Source organism: Diceros bicornis, chromosome 27 (genome assembly GCF_020826845.1).
Source record: "Diceros bicornis minor isolate mBicDic1 chromosome 27, mDicBic1.mat.cur, whole genome shotgun sequence".
In the NCBI taxonomy this organism is placed as follows: domain Eukaryota; kingdom Metazoa; phylum Chordata; class Mammalia; order Perissodactyla; family Rhinocerotidae; genus Diceros; species Diceros bicornis.
This window is the reverse complement of record NC_080766.1, coordinates 17,031,934-17,051,364: the sequence shown is the minus strand read 5'-3', so window position 1 is coordinate 17,051,364 and position 19,431 is coordinate 17,031,934. Positions and strand designations below refer to the sequence as shown.

The window sequence follows — 19,431 nt, the reverse complement described above, 5'->3', positions numbered from 1 at the left end:
TTCAGATCCCACTTTGCTGGCTGTATAGTTGAATTTTGCTTTCTGGCCTACAGTTTCCTAGAAGCAAGAGCCCTGGCAGCTGTTGAAAGGAGCTGTTTTCAGCCTCCTTTCATAGCTTTGAATGCTGCTGTAGCCCCTGGATTTCAGCATGGAGTTTGCTTTATGTAGAGGACGTCTATTGCACGTTACCCAACAAGGCCCAAGATCTGGTCAATGCTACCTGTTTGTAGATGGGTGCTTAACAGATCCAAAGCCTTCCGTTCACTCACTACTTAGTGTTTCTGTTACAAGGTTACAGTTTCTGTTACATGTTTGGTTTCCCTACATGTTTATGTATTTTAGAGCACACATGACTTAGGTCTTTTTAATTTTCCCAGTAATTTGCCATGTGTTTGGAGCAGAGGTTACTTAAAATATGAAACTGCAGAGCATATGGGTTGAAAGTTCTAAAGGTAGACAATGGGAATACAATTCAATCTTTATTTTGCTTATATCTTAATAAAATACATTAAAAGATGAGAAAATTTTCAATGCAACACTATAGATTTTACTCATTGTTTCAAGCGAGAAACCTTTTTCATAATCCAACAGACCTTTATATTGATGACACCATTATCAGCAGCACCAGTTACTACACCTAGAAATTTTCAGTATACTAAGTGTTTACCTCTCTCCCTTAAGAATGTTTCCAGATGGTGCCATAACTAGGCCAGTTCTGTCTCAAAAGGAAAAAATATAACAAGTCAATTCAGTTAATAAGTTTGCTTCCCAAATACAAGGAAGATTTATAATAGAGTTCACAATGATTTTAAATGCAAACTCATACACTTTAAAATTCATTCTTCCATAAAAGGATAAAAACAAATAAACAATATTATTTATTAATATAAACATTGTAAACATTAATATTAATGCCTTTATTGTACCTGTGAAATACTTTTGCTGTTTCAAAGCATACGCTGTGTTCATTTTATCGTGACAGTTCCTCTGTGAGGTGAATGAAATTGCTGCTTTACAGTTGAGGAAGCTGAAGTACAACAGGTTGTGTTTCTTATACAAGGACATACTACCGATTAGAGGGATACGTATAGCTAAAACCTGTGACCTGACACCCAGCACAGTTTACTGGTGTCCAAATAGGCCTTTATTGAACACCTTGAACTTGATGTATTCATCATGCTTCTTGAGAAATTGCCCCTTTTATGCATGGCTCCCCGACATTTAAGAGTCTGGTTTGAATTCTGGGCTCTGTAATAAGTGGTGAGAATTTCTTTCTTCACTGTCTTGTTCACTGTTGAAAACTGGCATACCGTAAACTCTTAATTCCAATGCCCAGGATCATTTAGATAAGGTACTGTATAAAGGTGGGTAGATAGGTTAGAAGACTTTTCAAGGAAAATTGTTATTTTGTTATTCCTTGGCTCATAAATCTCTTTATTGCAGGAGGGCTCTATGGACAGCTTATATGAGCCAGTCCCAGAGCAACAAGCTACCCAGGAAAGCACCTCTGGTAGAACTGTTCTCTCACCCTTTGAGGGGAGTGGAAGAGCCCACAACAATCTCTTCATGGTGAGTGAAACCTTGAGTTGAGTGGATTGCTTCTCTATTATGTATTTAGAATCACTTGCTTAATGATACTTGTTAATACAGCAAAAATCCACCATACTCAGAAGTTCTTTCTTCACTTTTATTTTTGATTTTCTATTTATTCTTGTCTCTTTCATGATATTGGCTTATTAATGTGAACTACCATTTATAGAGTATGTTTTAGGTGATTACATAAGTTAACTCACTTAATCCTCAAAGCTACCTTATGACAAAGAAGTCATTACATGGTTTTCTAGATGAGGAAATTGCAGGAGAGAAAGACAAAATAACTTGCTAAAGGCTATAAACCAATAAGTGTTCAAGTTGGCCATTAAATATATATGTCTGCATCAGTAGTTTATCAGTAGTTTACTGGTAAACTAGGTTTTCAGCGTGGGTGGGGGAACCCTGGATTTGTAGCATTTGCCAATTGCCATGGTGTAAATGCTCCTACCATGGTTAATTTCAAGCTACCAGTGGTTTAATAACAGGCTTATAATACCTGAATTTTTAATTATTCATTATCTCCAGTGCTGACTCCAGCACACCACTGGCTGCTTTAAAGTCTGTGCTAACCACTTTACCAAGCTGCTTCTTAAATGTATGGACACACACCATCAACTTACAAAACATGAGTATTACCAGAATGCAGATAGTTTTTGTGAATTATCTTTATAATTACTAGAGGCATAGAGTTCTCTGCACTGTGCAAAATTGGCCCTGTTCCTGTTTAACAACCCTGGCTGTTCTCTTAGTCAATTATGCTGTATTTAAGTTAATCCCATATTAATAAACTTATTTTGCTTCTGTTGTGACTTGGGACAATACAAAACATTCTATATCTGCTGCAAATAAAGAACTTCCCTATGCTAATAGATTTAGATGTCACCTCCTACCCGTATAATTGCACTTTTCCCCAATAACAACACAAAAATTAATATTAACTATCATTTATTCAGTGCTTCCTTTTTGTAAGATACTGTGCGGGGTGATGTTTTATATGAAACTATTTGTGTTGATCTTCACTATAACTTTAGAGAGGTTTAGAAATTTTGAGAAAGGTAAAATAACTTTCCCAGTTAAAAAGAGGATGACCCAGGATTCAAACCCAGATCTTTTTTGCTCTGAAGAAAGGATTACAGTAAAGTACCTTTGAATTTTATACCTACCTTCACACCTACCTGTTTTATTCACTGGGGACATTGAAAACTTCTTATTTACATAGCTTAACGGAAGGTTTCTGTTTCCCAGCAACTTAGATCAACTAAAAAGCTGTGTAATGTTAGTTAGTAAACAAGTTCAATAATAAGTCTCAGTATGTAAAAATAATCCAAAAAAAATTTTAGTTCAGTGGAAACTGTTCCTTCAACTCTGTACCCTTTGCAGTATCCATAAGATGTTGATGTTGTCAGATATGTGTAAAAGGAAGCAACAATACATTTTACATATTAATGTGTGAGGGAGAGAGATTGTTTATATGGAGATTGTCAGTTGACATTGCGAAATGTTTGTAAGCATTTTTACTCTAAAATTAAAAAGAAAAATTGAATAGGCTGAAGAGCCTGAAGATATTTCCTTAAATGTGTGAGTTTAATAAGTATGCATGAAAAAGAGAGGTTCATGGCTACCCAGTCTACTAGAATTTTTATCAAACTTCACTTACACTGCAAAAGTAGATGAGAATAATAAAAATATGATTTAAATTTCTACAGCTCTCTCTCTCCGTATATATATACATATGCGTATATCACGTTGTTGGGGAAGAGGGAGAATGCCCCTCCGCCCTTTCCCTTAAGGTTCTTATGGCTGGCCAAATAATTCAAAGACAGGTTAGCAGCTGAAAATAATACCAAGTTTAATAACACGTATACATGGGAGAAACCAGGGAAACTGAGTTTCTCAACAAAATGGCAGAGATTCTCATCTTAAATACTATCTTCAGCTAAAGACAAAGGAGGATGTTTGGGGGGTAGTGGTTTGGGATTTCAGAGGGGAGGAAGACAATTCACATGGAGAGGGAAATGTAAATGTTTGTTAGACAATTCTTTGCAGGGCCACCTATAGAGAATGTGGCTGGAGGGACAGAAATTATAGTTATCAAGAGTACGTAGATTTAAGTCCTCTCCTTCCGTACTGGTAAGAGTTTCTATAGATAAGGCCATCCCCCCCTCTTCCCAGTACACAGAGGGAGATACCTTTACAAATGTAAATATTTGGTAACAGAACTTTGAAAAGAATGGGCTTAGCGAGGACCCTGCCAGTCTGTCACTTTTAGGCGTAAATTGGGGAAGGTTAAAGTTCCTTTCAGGGAAAATAATCAAGGTAAAGAGATATATTTCAGGGTGGCCAATTTTGATCTCCCACAATGTATATGGAATGTATTTCTCAGTATTTAATTTAAAAATATATGCACATATGCAACCATAAATGTGTGTGTGTATATGTGTATATATATATACACACACTGAAAGGCAACTAGTTCAACCATTGATTCCACTATTTAATTGCTGAATTATGCAGATCCTATCAAATTATCATTGATACTTATTTTATTCCTAATGAAAGTGATTCCACAGCTTGGCTCAACTAAAGTTAGTCTTTTAATAATGAAATTTAGTGGTTTAGAACTTTCCTGACTTTCTCTAAGCCTCTGAAGAATGAATGCTTTTTCCCTCCTAGTAGTCTCACTTCCTTTTTTTTAAAATTTTTTCCTAATTCAAGGAAAAAAATTTTTGGACCTGTCTTAACAGTATCAGAAAAAGATTAGTCTTTTTGGATTCATGTTCCATAAATCCTATAAAAATACCCCTAAAGTTAATGGAGTTATACCTCAAGCTCTCAGTCCTCGATCCAAATGTATTTGTAACTTTCCCAGAGAGGAGAAGTTGCTCCCAAACTCAGACTCATTAGAACCAACCTGACAGCATCTCTAGTTGTTGCAGTGGTAATTATAGCCCATACTAAAAATAATGTCGTTTGCCACATGAATTGAAAAGAAAAATCAAAATGAGAGAAGAATCCTAGGCTTCTTGGTTTCCCTTAAAGATATTTTATTTATGCATATTTATTAGGATTTTTACTCTGTGGAAAACACTGTTTTAAGCGAGGTGAAGAGTTACATAGATGAACATAAGATGGTCCAGAGAACCCAAAGGAGATGATTCAGTGTATACCAACTGCACAATTAAGGGTACAAGAGGTGTTGAAGGGAAAGAAATTTATTTTGGTATTTTAAATGAGGTTTAAATATTTTGGTATTTTAAATCAGAAATATCCAGCTTGCATTTTTTTTTTTTTTTTTTTGGTGAGGAATATTAGCCCTCAGCTAACAGCTGTTGCCAGTCCTCCTCTTTTTACCAAGGAAGATTGGCCGTGAGCTAACATCTGTGCCCATCTTACTCCAGTTTATGTGGGGCGCCGCCACAGCACGGCTCGACAAGCGGTGCGTAGGTCTGCGCCCGGAATCTGAACCTGCGAACCCTGGGCTACCAAAGTGGTGCTCAAGTACTTAACCACTACACCACCGGGCACGCCCTCCAGCTTGCATTTTAATAGCAGTTCTGATAGGGGTTGGTAATGGAGAGCTGGTCCAAAGAGAAATTGATTTAAAGTATGAGACTTTATTAAGTTTTGTAAAAAAGGATCCACTTGTATTATATTAGCAAAGCCAGAGAGTTTTGGAGGGCTACTGCCAGAAAATAGTGGGTAAAAGTTTTACAGAGTGATTCATTATGTAACTAAGTAAATATGCAGAAAGAAAATATACTAACATACTAGCTTAAGCAGTGACTACTTCGTTATTATATTAGCTAAAATGTAGGCTGTTAATGCTTGATTCTGTACCTATTTTAGTACCTCTTTATTATGTCTGAAGCTAATACAAAATCTTGAATTAGAAATAGAGTGAGAACATAAAATGTTTGTACCTCTGCCAGTTTGGGGTTAACGGGATCAATCCTGAATGATCTGGTTTGCCATCTATATTGATTAAAGTAAGCAAATAATTGTCAATTTTCCACTTCATTTTGTATCTCATAAACTAAATTGATAAGAAATTTGAGCTTTTCAAAAACGAGCTTAAATGTGGGGCAGGGGCAATGTTCCTATTATTTATAGTTTGCACATATTATTTATATGTTGTGCAAATATTGTCAATAAATATTTGTTAGCTAAATGAGTAGATCAGTGAAGATTCATTAAACAAGCTAAAAGAAGTCTTAATAATGTAGACTATATGATACAGTGTTTAAAAGCATGAGCTTTAGAGTTGGGCAGGTATGAATTCTCATTCTAGCTCCGCCACTTACCGGCTATTTGACCTGGGAAAGTTGCTCAGATTCTCTAGACCTCAGTGCTTCCTCTATAGAATGAGGAGAACAATCCTCTGTATAGGTTCAGGCGAATTCGACTGCAGAGAAGAGAATCTCCTCTTCCTACCACAGGCAGGAAGGATTTCGACAGAAGTTAGAGAACCATGAGAGGGCTAATGTGTCACACCAGAGCTGAGGTTGCAAACTACACCCTGTGGTGGCCTGTATTTGTATGGCCCATGAGCTGAGAACAACTTTTACATTTTAAAAAAAATTTGTTTAAAAAAAAAAGCAAAAAATAAAGAAGACTATGCCACAGAAACTGTATGTGGCCCATAGATCCTAAAATATTTCTATCTGGCTTTTCACAGAGTAAGTTTGCTGACCCCCACCCTAGAGCTGCACCGTACAGACACAGGTGGCAATTGAGTGCTTGAGAAGTGGCTAGTCCAAATGCAGATGGCCATAAGGGTAAAATATATACCATATTTTAAAGACTGTGTGTGAAAAAAAAGAGTATGAAACAGCTTATTAATAATTTTTATATTGATTAGTTGTTGAAATGGGTATATTTTAGATATATTAGGTTAACTGGAATTTCACTCATCTCTTTTACGTGGCTACTAGATTGTGATATCCCACATCCAACCTTTCAAATGTCATGTGGATGCTTACGTTTTGCCAAACCTAAATTCTGTTATCTAGACTGCAAGGAACTTGTGGAAAGTGGTTTTTAGCCTTCCGGCCTCTGATACAGGAAGGCACACCAGAAGGAAGGTGAAGAGTTGTTAAGTGGTAATCTGCTATGTGCACCACCTTTCCCTCCCAGAGGCTTTTCATCCTTATTATAATTGGGATCACCATCCTCAAAAAAAAAAAAAAAAACACACAACACAACAAAAACATTAAAAGCAGTGCCTTCTTATCTCTGGATCTCTTCTGCAGTGGGCAGGCAGGATGGCTGGCTTTCTGAAGGTGGCTCTCTTATCTCTATAGAAAATAATTTGTATCATCCTTACTCTAGGCTCAAAGTTTTATGCTAACATTTTTTTTTAAATTTTTTATTTATTGCAGTACCATTGGTTTATAACATTGTAAAAATTTCAGGTGTACATCGTTATACTTCTATTTCTGCATAGATTACATCATGTTCACCACCCAAATACTAATTACAACCCATCACCACACACATGTGCCGAATTATCCCTTTCGCCCTCCCCCCTTCCCCCGTCCCCTCTGGTAACCACCAATCCAATCTCTGTCCCTATGTGTTTGTTTATTGTTGTTATTATCTACTACTTAATGAGGGAAATCATACGGTATTTGACCTTCTCCCTCTGACTTATTTCGCTTTGCATAATACCCGAAATGTCCATCCATGTTATCACAAATGGCTGGATTTCATCGTTTCTTATGGCTGAGTAGTATTCCATTGTGTATATATACCACATCTTCTTTATCCATTCGTCCCTTGATGGGCACTTAGGTTGCTTCCAAGTCTTGGCTATTGTGAATAACGCTGCAATGAACACAGGGGTGCATGTATCTTTATGCATTGGTGTTTTCAAGTTCTTTGGATAAATACCCAACAGTGGAATAGCTGGATCATATGGTAGTTCTATCCTTGATTTTTTGAGGAATCTCCATACTGTTTTCCATAGTGGCTGCACCAGTTTGCACTCCCACCAGCAGTGTATGAGAGTTCCCTTCTCTCCACATCCTCTCCAACACATGTTGTTTCCTGTCTTGTTAATTATAGCCATTCTGACGGGCGTGAGGTGATATCTCATTGTAGTTTTGATTTGCATTTCCCTGATAGTTAATGATTTTGAACATCTTTTCATGTGCCTGTTGGCCATCTGTATATCTTCTTTGGAGAAATGTCTGTTCAGATCTTTTGCCCGTTTTTAAATTGGGTTGGTAGTTTTTTTGTTGTTGAGATGCATCAGTTCTTTGTATAGTTTGGAGATTAAGCCCTTATCAGATGTATGGTTTGCAAATATCTTCTCCCAATTGTTAGGTTGTCTTTTCGTTTTGTTGATGGTTTCCTTTGCTGTGCAGAAGCTTTTTAGTTTGATGTAGTCCCATTTGTTTATTTTTTCTATTGTTTTTCTTGTCTGGTCAGACATGGTGCTTGAAAATATGTTGCTAAGACCGATGTCGAAGAGCATAATGCCTATGTTTTCTTCTAGAAGTTTCATAGTTTCAGTTCTTACATTCAAGTCTTTAATCCATTTCGAGTTAATTTTTGTGTATGGTGTAAGGTAAGGGTCTACTTTCATTTTTTTGCATGTGGCTGTCCAGTTTTCCCAACACCATTTGTTGAAGAGGCTTTCTTTTCCCCATTGTATGTTCTTGGCTCCTTTGTCAAAGATTAGCTGTCCATAGATGTGTGGGTTTGTTTCTGGGCTTTCATTCTATTCCATTGATCTGTGTGTCTGTTTTTGTGCCAGTACCATGCTGTTTTGGTTACTATAGCTTTGTAGTATATTTTGAAATCAGGGAGTGTGATACCTCCAGCTTTGTTCTTTTTTCTCAGGATTCCTTTAGCTATTCGGGGTCTTTTGTTGTTCCAGATAAATTTTAGGATTCTTTGTTCTATTTCTGTGAAAAATGTTGTTGGAACTTTGATAGGGATTGCATTGAATCTATAGATGGCTTTAGGAAGTATGGACATCTTAACTATGTTAATTCTTCCAATCCAAGAGCACGGAATATCTTTCCATTTCTTTGTGTCTTCTTCAATTTCTTTCAGAAATGTTTTATAGTTTTCCATGTACAGCTCTTTCACCTCTTTGGTTAAGTTTATTCCTAAGTATTTTATTCGTTTTGTTGCAATTGTAAATGGGATGGTATTCTTAATTTCTCTTTCTGCTACTTCATTGTTAGTGTATAGAAATGCAACTGATTTTTGTATGTTGATTTTGTCTCTTGCAACTTTACCATATTCGTTTATTACTTCTAAAAGTTTTCTGGTGGATTCTTTAGGGTTTTCTATATATAAAATCATGTCATCTGCAAATAGTGACAGTTTCACTTCTTCCTGTCCAATTTGGATCCCTTTTATTTCTTTCTCTTGCCTGATTGCTCTGGCTAGGACTTCCAGTACTATGTTAAATAGGAGTGGTGACAGTGGACATCCTTGTCTGGTTCCTGTTCTTAGAGGGATAGCTTTCAGTTTTTCACCATTGAGGATGATATTAGCTGTGGGTTTCTCATATATGGCGTTTATTATGTTGAGGTACTTTCCTTCTATACCCATTTTATTCAGAGTTTTTATCATAAATGGATGCTGTATCTTGTCAAATGCTTTCTCTGCATCTATGGAGATGATCATGTGATTTTTATTCTTCATTTTATTAATGTGGTGTATCACGTTGATTGATTTGCGAATGTTAAACCATCCCTGCATACCTGGAATAAATCCCACTTGATCATGGTATATAATCTTTTTAATGTATTGTTGTATGCGATTTGCTAGTATTTTGTTGAGGATTTTTGCATCGATGTTCATCAGTGATATTGGCCTATAATTTTCTTTTTTTGTGTTGTCCGTGTCTGGTTTTGGTATCAGGGTAATGTCGGCTTCGTAGAATGAGTTAGGGAGCTTCCCCCCTCCTCAATTTTTTGGAAGAGTTTGAGAAGAATAGGTATTAAGTCTTCTTGGAATGTTTGGTAGAATTCACCAGGGAAGCCGTCTGGTCCTGGACTTTTATTTTTGGGGAGGTTTTTCATTACTGTTTCGATCTCCTTACAGGTGATTGGTCTATTCAAATTCTCTACTTCTTCTTGATCCAGTTTTGCAAGGTTGTGTGATTCTAAGAATTTATCCATTTCTTCCAGATTGTCAAATTGGTTGGCATATAGCTTTTCATAGTATTCTCTTATAATCTTTTGTATTTCTGAGGTGTCTGTTGTAATTTCTCCTTTTTCATTTCTGATTTTACTTATTTGTGCCTTCTCTCTTTTTTTATTGGTGAGTCTAGCTAAAGGTTTGTCAATTTTGTTTATCTTTTCAAAGAACCAGCTCTTGGTTTTATTAATTTTTTCTATTGTTTTTTTGGTCTCTATTTCATTTATTTCTGCTCTGATTTTTATTATTTCCCTTCTTCTACTGATTTTGGGCTTTGTTTGTTCTTCTTTTTCCAGTTCCTTTAGGTGCATTGTTAGATTGTTTATTTGAGATTTTTCTTGTTTGTTAGGATAGGCCTGTATTGCTATAAACTTCACTCTCAGAACCGCTTTTGCTGTATCCCATACATTCTGGCATGTCGTATTTTCATTTTCATTTGTCTCCAGATATTTTTTGATTTTTCTTTGATTTCTTCGTTGACCCAGTCATTGTTCAGTAGCATTTTGTTTAATCTCCATGTATTTGTGGCTTTTCTGATTTTCTTCCTATAGTTGATTTCCAGTTTCATACCGTTGTGGTCAGAAAAGATGCTTGGTATTATTTCAGTCTTCTTAAATTTATGGAGACTTGTTTTGTGGCCTAATATGTGATCAATCCTGGAGAATGTTCCATGTGCATTTGAAAAGAACGTGTAGTCTTCAGTTTTTGGATGGAATGCTCTGTATATAGCTACTAGGTCCATCTGTTCTAGTGTATCATTTAAGGCCAATGTTTCCTTATTGATCTTCTGTTTGGATGATCTATCTGTTGGTGTAAGTGGAGTGTTAAAGTCCCCTACTATTATTGTGTTACTGTCTATTTCTGTTGTTATGTCTGTTAATAATTGCTTGATATATTTAGGTGCACCTACACTGTGTGCGTAGATATTTACAAGTGTTATATCCTCTTGTTGGATTGTTCCCTTGATCATTATGTCATGCCCTTCTTTGTCTCTTTTTACAGTTTTTGTTTTAAAGTCTATTTTGTCTGATATGAGTACTGCTACCCCAGCTTTCTTTTCATTGCCATTTGCGTGGAGTATCTTTTTCCATCCCTTCACTTCCAGTTTGTAAATGTCTTTAGGTCTGAAGTGTGTCTCTTGTATGCAGCATCTATATGGGTCTTGTTTTTTTATCCATTCAGCCACCCTATGCCTTTTAATTGGAGCATTTAGTCCATTGACGTTTAAAGTAGCTATTGATAAGTATGTACTTACCGTCATTTTTTAACTTTTTTTATTTTCTCAGTGTTTTAGTAGTCCTTCTCTGTTCCTTTCTTCTTCTATACAGAATTGATGGTCTCTTTAGTTTGACCTCTCTCTGAAAGCTCCACACTTTAACTCCCCTCCTTCCTCCTTTTATGTTTTTGATATCATATCTAACCTCTTTTTTGTGTATTTGTATCCATTACATTCTTATCATGGTAATAGATAATTTTTCCTATTTGTGGTCTTCTCTTTTTCCCTTAAATCAGTCCCTTTAACATTTCTTATAGCACTGGTTTCTTGTTGATGAACTCCTTTAATTTTTGCTTGTCTGGGAAATTTTTGATCTCTCCTTCCATTTTGAATGATAACCTTGCTGGGTAGAGTAGTCTTGGCTGTAAGTTTTTTCCTTTTAGCACTTTAACTATATCATGCCACTCTCTTCTAGCCTGTAAGGTTTCTGCTGAGAAGTCAGCTGATAGCCTTATGGGGTTTCCTTTGTATGTACCTTGACTTTCTCTTGTGGCTTTTAGGATTCTCTCTTTAATTCTGGACATTTTGATTATGATGTGTCTTGGTGTGGGCCTCTTTGAGTTTATCTTGTTTGGGGCTCTCTGTGCTTCTTGTACCTGGATGTCTGTTTCCTTCTTTAGGTTAGGGAAGTTTTCATCTATTATTTCTTGAAATAGATTCTCTGCCCCTTTGTCTCGCTCTTCTCCTTCCGGGACACCTATAACATGGATGTTAGTGGGCTTGATGTTGTCCCAGAGGTCCCTTAGACTGTCCTCACTCTTTTTAATTCTTTTCTCTTTTACCTGTTCAGCTTGGGTAATTTCTTCTAGTCTTTCGTCCAGCTCGCAGATCCGTTCTTCTGTATCCTCTACTCTGCTTTTGAGTCTCTCTAGTGAATTTTTCATTTCCAGTATTGTATTCTTCATTTCTGATTGTTTCTTTTTTATATCTTCCATTTCTTTGTTGACATTCTCACTGAGTTCATCTATTCTTCTGCCCAGATCAGTGAGCATCCTTAACACTCCTTGTTTGAACTCTCTTTCAGGTAGGTTGCTCATTTCTGTTTCACTTAGTTCCTTTTCTGGGGTTTTGTCCTGTTTCCTTACTTGGAATGTATTCCTTTGCCTCCTCATTTTGCCTCTTTCCCTGTGCTTGTGTCTATGTATTAGGTAGGTCAGGTACGTCTCCTGCTCTTGGATAGGTGACCTTATGCAAGTGATGGCTTAGGAGGCCTGCAGTGTGCTTCCCTCAGTTCTGAATGTTCCAAGGGTGACCCTTATGTGTTCTATGTGTGTCCTTCCGTTGTGGCCTGTTTGCTCTCCCTGTAGGCGCCCAGGGAGGCCGAGTTATGCTCCTGGCCAGCTGTTGTAATGCTCAGCTGCTTGTAGTTGTTGTGGGCCCTTCAGTCTCTTTATCATGTGTAGGGAGCCCCAGCACAGTTGGCTGCAAGTTCTGATACCACATTTGTGTTGCAGTATTTCTTTTAAGTGAGTAGGCCCCCAGCGTGGCAGGTTGTTAGGCTCAGGGCCTTACAATTGCTATAAGCCTCCAGCCTTTATGTCTCTTGTCAGCTCTCTGAGGATTGCAGCTGTGTGGGGCTGGCCTCAGGCACAGGAGCACCCAATTGTTTCAGGCTTTGGAAGGTGGGGCAAACCCCATATGTGAGTCTTTGAGAAGCACAAGTCTTCTGCAGCTGACAAGCCCTGCCACCCACAGGTCCACACACACAGTCAACACAGTCCTGCCCCGTGTGCGTGCCCTGACCTCCCGAAGCGGATGCATGCAGTCTCTCCACGGCGGGAGCCCCACACACTCCACCACCGCCCCACACTCTCCACCTGCTCCTTGTGCACATCCTGCCCTGCTGAAGTGGGCTCAGTTGCCAGGCTGCAGAGAATCCAGTCACCAATCTATGCAGGCCCACAAGTTGCCTGAGGGCTTGTTGTTGGGTGGAGCCAGTCTCTAGGGTGGGCTGCCTTCCCTGGCTGAGCTGGATTAAATCGGTGCTCTAGCGGGTGGGGCAGACCTGGGCTAGCAGGCCTTAGGGACAACTCCAATGGCATCTGTGTCAGCACGCCCACACCGGGCCACAACAATGACCGCCGCCAATGTCCCTGTCCCTGGAGAGGTCTCGCCTCTCACCGAGATGCACTCGGGGCCTATTAGGTGAGTCTCTTTTCACCACAGCACTGTGCACCTTTCTTTCTGGTGATTTTAGGTTGCTTTCTGAAACGGGTGAGTTTGTGCGTGGGCCCTTTAAGAGCCGGTTTTAATTTCTTTGTGAACCGGGTTTTCTGGGGGTACTCCCCAATGTTTTAGTAGCAGGCAAAGTCAGATATTATGCCACTCGTCTGGATTGTGCTGGGTCCACAAAATGCCCACAGCAGGGGCGCTCCCTGGCTCTGGGCCCTGCGCCTCCAGGGAGGCTGCGTACCTGTGTGCTGCTCCCGGGCGGCCGTGAGGCGCTGAGGCTTGTGAAGGCGGCGTTTTTCCTCTCCAGAAGGGAGTCTCTGCCTCTTCTACCTCAGTTAGGATTGTCCGTTGTTGCAGGAGTTCCTCTTATCCAGTTTTCAGTTCTGTCTCAGGGGTAATTTTTCCACGAGTAGTTGTAAATTGGCTGCGTCCGCGGGAGAAGGTGAGTTTAGAGTCTGCCTACGCCTCCATCTTGACTTCCTCCTCCTATGCTAACATTTAAAGCGAGTTAGATATAACAACTCTTCTGTAATATTTGGATCTTATAAAGTGATGATAAATTAAGACGATTTTTTCCAGTTGAGATGGAGAGAAATGACAAAAAAAAAAAAAGCCCACAAAATGCAAGACTATCTAATATTATTATATTAGAAAATAAATCACAAGCTAAAGAGTTGCTGTAAAAAGACTTTGCTACAACTTCCAGCAGTCATTCTCAACAGCAACTGCACTCGAGATCACCTGAAAACACAGGTATCCAGTCTGGACCTATGACATCAGTAAGAAGGGGTTAGAGTTGCCCTGACCAGTAGAAATAGAAGGCAATCCACAGGTGTAATCTGAGATTTTCTAGTAGTCACAATAACATTATTTATTTATTTATTTATTTATTTATTTTTTGTGAGGAAGACCAGCCCTGAGCTAACATCCATGACAATCCTCCTCTTTTTTTTTCCTTTGCTGTGGAAGACCGGCCCTGAGCTAACATCCGTGCTGATCTTCCTCCACTTTGTGTGGGATGCTGCCACAGCATGGCCTGACATGCAGTGCATCGGTGCGTGCCCAGGATCTGAACCCGGGCCGCCAGCAGCGGAGCACACACACTTAACTGCTACGCCACGGGGCCAGCCCACAATAACAATTTTTAAAGAGAAACAGGTGAAATTAATTTTAGTGATATATTGTATTTAAGCCAATGCATCCAAATATTATCATATCAACATATAGTTAATATAAAAAATGAGTTATATTATATTCTTTTTAAACTAAAACTTTGAAACTTTTTGGTGTGTATTTCAAACATCTCAATTCAGATGCTAAAGTTCAATGGTTAGGGTGAAATCCAGTCCTAGTGAAACAATAAAAATTGTGTATTTTTTACCCAGTTTTAAAATTAAATTTAATTTCAGTTTTTAAATTAAACTGAAGTAAAATTTAGTTCCTTAGTCACACTAGCCGTATATCAATTGCTCAATAGCCACATGAGGCTAGTAATGGCTTCCATATTGGACAGTATAGGATGAGAGGCTTGAAATTGCTGGTGGTATTGAGGCATGCAAGTAAGCAGATAATATCATACCCCACTTCTCTCAGGGAAGTATAAACATTAAAGTACAAAAATACGTGGTGATAAACACTTAGTTTTGTTCTTTTAGAAAGAGATGAGACCATAGGGAATAGGTGTGTTAACCAGTGAGGAAGCTGCGATGCGTGACTTGTCTGAAGAGACAGGTGGAATCAAGGCTAGAGTTCTGGCTTCTCAACTACTAATCTTATTTTTTGGCCTCTCTGCCGCAAGTGTGTGTGTGTGTGTGGTAGGCATGTGTGTGTGTACACAAGAGTTACAGACAGGAGGAGAGGGATGACTGGGAGAGTGTGCTTTGGGAGATGAGAAGCGAAGAGGAGGGGAAGATAGGAGGATAAAGAATCTGACCTCACAACTATATATGCTAAATATAATCTGATGTAGGGGACATAGCAGAGAGAACTTGGAGGGGGCAATACAGTTAATAGACTTGAGTTTTATTCCTGCTCCCCAGGCGGCTAAGAACTATGTGTCCTTGAGAATGTTCTTGAATGTCTCTGACCCTAAGTTTTCTGAGCAATAGAATACGGATAAAAATATCTGTCTTCTGCTTTGTGGTGAGGATCAAATGTTATAACACACGTTAAGCACCTGGCATAATGCATGTTAACGTTCATTTTCCTTCCTTCTGCAACCCAGCACACCAGAGCAGAATGATCCTTTAGTTTAATATCCTTGATGAAATGACTTTAAGTGAAACTCTCCCTCAAGCTTGGATGTCGTTTTAAAACTGCTCAAAATAATTTGTAATCAACACTTCTTACCTAAAAGTGTTGATTTTTACCAGGCTGGATAAGAAGCAGCAACAGGATTTATTGTTGATGTGCGTTAGAAAACCCAACATTTTAATCTCCACAAATTGCCTTGAATCATGAACACCCAAGTTGAGTGCAATGTTTGACGATTCAGCCCTAGATTTCCCACCATGTGCAGACAGCAGTAAACAAGAAAATCTATCACAGGGGCTCTTGTTTGCCTCATTCATGTTTCAGAGTGGGTTTTTTTGTCTATTTTAACTTAAATATTTTTTAAAATGCAAGTTTAATTTTTTTATACACTCACTTATCAACATTCTGCATTGATAAAAAGCACTGGAGAAATCAATTAAATTGTTCTCAGCTACCCAATGTTAATGAGAGAATAATATAGCAGATTCAAACATAGTTTTAAAGACAAGTGATACGATGCATGTCTAATGGTTGGTTAGAGCTCAGCACTAATGAGGCCAAGGGCAGGGGTTTAATCCCCTTATGGCCAGTTATTTTTTCTGTGTTCCATAGCCACTGGCAGCACCCATGACCCCAGCCTGCCGTCTTGGCTATGCGCACCATTGATCATTAAGGAATGTGGGTTGGAGGCTGAGGAGGCACCAGCACAAAATCATTACCCACCATAGGAAGAGCAACTCAGGAGAAGAGCAACCTTGCTGACCAGTAGGTCATTTGCCCATGAAGATTTTCCTTCACTATAGTCAGTCTTCAAGCCACCAGTGCGACTCTCACCTTTCAACTTAGGATCATTCATGAGGCAATGGTAAGATTATTAAGAGAGAAAACTGAGTTCTTACCCTGGCTTTGTTCCTAAATAGTGCTAAGTCATTGCACTATCCGGATCTCAGTTTCCACTTCTGTAAGATAACAAGGTTAGACTAGATGGACTCTAAGGCCTGTTGCTGCTCTAAAATGGTTCCATGAATACGATTTAAGTTATTTTGGAATGAAGAGTGTTGTCTAACATAACACATTATTATTTTCCTTTTGGAACTGTAGAAGACAGACTTCCAAGATGGCCTCTAATGAACCCAGCTGTATTAGTTAGAGTTCTCTAGAGAAACAGAACTAATAGGATGTGGATATATAGAGAGATAAATTTATTTTAAGGAATTGGCTCATGCGATTATGAAGGCTGGCAAGTCTGAAATTTGGAGAGCAGGCCAGCAGGCTGGAGACCCAGGGAAGAGTTGATGTTGTAGATAGCATCCAAAGGTAGTCTAGAGACAGAATTCCCTCTTCTTTGGGGCTACAGTCTTTTTGTCTTAAGACCTTCAACTGATTAAAATAGGCCCACCCATATTGTGGAGGGTAATCTGCTTTACTCAAAGTCTACTGATTTAAACGTTAATCTCATCTAAAAAATACACTTCACGGTGACCTCTAAACTAGTGTTTGACCAAATATTTGGGTACTGCGACCTAGCCAAGTTGACACATAAAATTAACCATCACATTTGCCTTTTGGTATTTATGTCCTTGTGCAATCCTCACCTTTGTGTGTGACTTGATTACAATAGAATTTGGCAAAGGTGATGGGAAGTTAATTCCATGATTAGGTTACAAAAGACTATGACTTCTGTCTTGCCAACAGATTCTCTCCATTGCCTTCTTGGTTTGCATATTATGATGAAACAAGTTCCCATCCAGAAGAGGCTCATGTGGCAAGGAACTAAGAGCTGCATTTAGCCTACAGCCAGCAAGGAACTGAGGCCTTCATTTCAATAGCCCTCAGAAAAACTGAATGCTGCCTTATTCACAATAGCCAAGACTAGGAAGCAACCTAAGTGCCCATCAACAGATGAATGGATAAAGAAGATGTGGTATAGATATTCAATGGAATACTACTCAGCCATAAAAAAGACAAAATCATGCTATTTGTGATAACATGGATGGACCTTGACGGTGTTATGCTAAATGAGCAAAGTTCAGATGGAGAAAAACAATTACAGTATGACTTCACTCATAAGTGGAAGATAAACAAAAAAACACATAGATACAGAGAATAGATTGCTGGTTACCAGAGGGGAAAGGGGCACGGGGAGGGTGAAACAGGTAAAGGGGCATATGTGTATGGCAACAGATGGAAACTAAACTTTTGGTGGTGAACACGCAGTCCATACAGAAGTCAAAATATAATGATGTACACCTGAAATTTGTATAATGTTATAGAGCAATGTGACCTCAAAAACACCCACACAATACAGAAAGATAGACGCCAGAAACAAAAGAAGTATATATACTTAGTTGTATAAATATATTTAAAGGAGAAAAAACAACTGAATGCTGCCAGCAATCACTGAATGAGCTTGGAAAAGGATCCTTTCCCCAGCTAAGCCTTTGGATGAGACCTCAGAACTTTGAGCAACAACTTGACTGCAACCCTGTGAGAGACCATGAAACAGAGGACCCATCTAAGTCATGCCTGCATTATTGACCCACAGAAACTGTGAGATAACAAATGTGTATTGTTTAAGCCATTACATTTAAATGGCTATTTATTTATGGTAATTTATCACACAACAGTAGATAACTAATATAGGAACTAAAATTTATCTTGCAAGTTATTAATCAGGGTTATTAGCAGATAACCAAATCCGTGCTAGCTAATTTCAGCAGAAAGGAATATATTACAGGTTAAAGAGAGCTCAGAATTGTTGGAAGGCTGAAGACTCCAGCTGAGTTTGCAGGAATTACTCTGAGAAGCACACTACAAAACTTGCCACCCAAGAGAGCTGCTGCCTCTGCCACAATCAGGAAGTGGCCAAATCAAGAAGCCGTCATCACAGCGGCAGGCTCCAGAACCACACTGTCTCTGCGGAGATTTGTTGAATTAAAAATGGATGCCCACAGCTTGTCTTCTCCCCCATGTAAGTCAGTTGTGTATCAATGTCTTAAGTTGGTGCATGTGATGGATAGGATAGAACCTAAACCACACATCCTATTCTAGTAACAAGGGATATCTCCTTTCTTTCCTCCCTCCCTCCCTCCCTTCCTTCTCTCCTTCCTTTCTCCTTCTCTTTCTCCCTTCTTCCTCTTCCTGCTTCTTCTACACATTGATTTTAGGGTCAGTGAATGACAGACGTCAACTACAGCAAGAACTATAGATACCCAGAATATCAAGAGAGTCACATCGGTAACTATGGACTTAAATGCTGTATTTTAAGGATCAAGCCCAATTGCTATAAGAATTCTCGGAAATAATTTCAAAAAATAATATAATCTAGTAGTTGGGAGCACAAAATTTGGGGGTCAAATAAACATCATAGAAATTCCAGCTTTGAGATTTACCAGCTCTGGGATCTTGGACAAGTTCCTTAAACTCTTCAAGCCCTGTTTCTTCTCCTATAAAATGAGGAAAATGTTTGTTATTCTTATTCATCATTTGAGAATAAGAAGTGACAATGTAATTAACATTATTAGCACAGTGGCTGGCACAAAGTAGATGATCAATAATAGGTGTTATCTCTAAGAGTATAACTGTGGTTTGTGGTTTAATGGTACAAGTTCCATGGAGAAGGTGAGATTTAAGCTGGGCTTGAAAAGGAAGAACTAGAGTTAAAAATGGTGAAAAGGGGGTGGTTAAGACATTGTCATTGCACCCTGTCCTAGAATCTTTCACAAAAGGCCTTAAAAAGCTGTTAGAGCCACGTGTCTTGTAAATGGATAAATGGACACATTGAAACGTGACATGTCATCTTAGAATAGGTGAGTAATGGAAAAGTCAAGGTAGGTGACTCCCAGGTTGGTATTCTAACCACTCAACTGCATTTCTTACTTGCCTCCAAACTCGTAAAGTTGGGAGTTTTTTGTTCTGTCTCCATATTAGCATCAGCATTGACATAGCTATTAATAACACAGACACTAAAGGAAGAAAAT

The 19,431-nt window shown here is 38.6% G+C and overlaps 1 protein-coding gene across 1 annotated transcript in view; it reads left to right on the top strand.

The window, feature by feature from the left end:
• Positions 1-996: 996 nt before the first annotated feature.
• Positions 997-19,431, top strand: part of SAMSN1 (SAM domain, SH3 domain and nuclear localization signals 1) — a 135,263-nt gene continuing 116,828 nt past the window's right edge. The window contains exon 1 of the mRNA XM_058570703.1: positions 997-1,569. Within this exon, the coding sequence (XP_058426686.1) occupies positions 1,453-1,569 (117 nt within the window). The 5' untranslated portion in view covers positions 997-1,452. The remainder of the gene's footprint in view (positions 1,570-19,431) is intronic.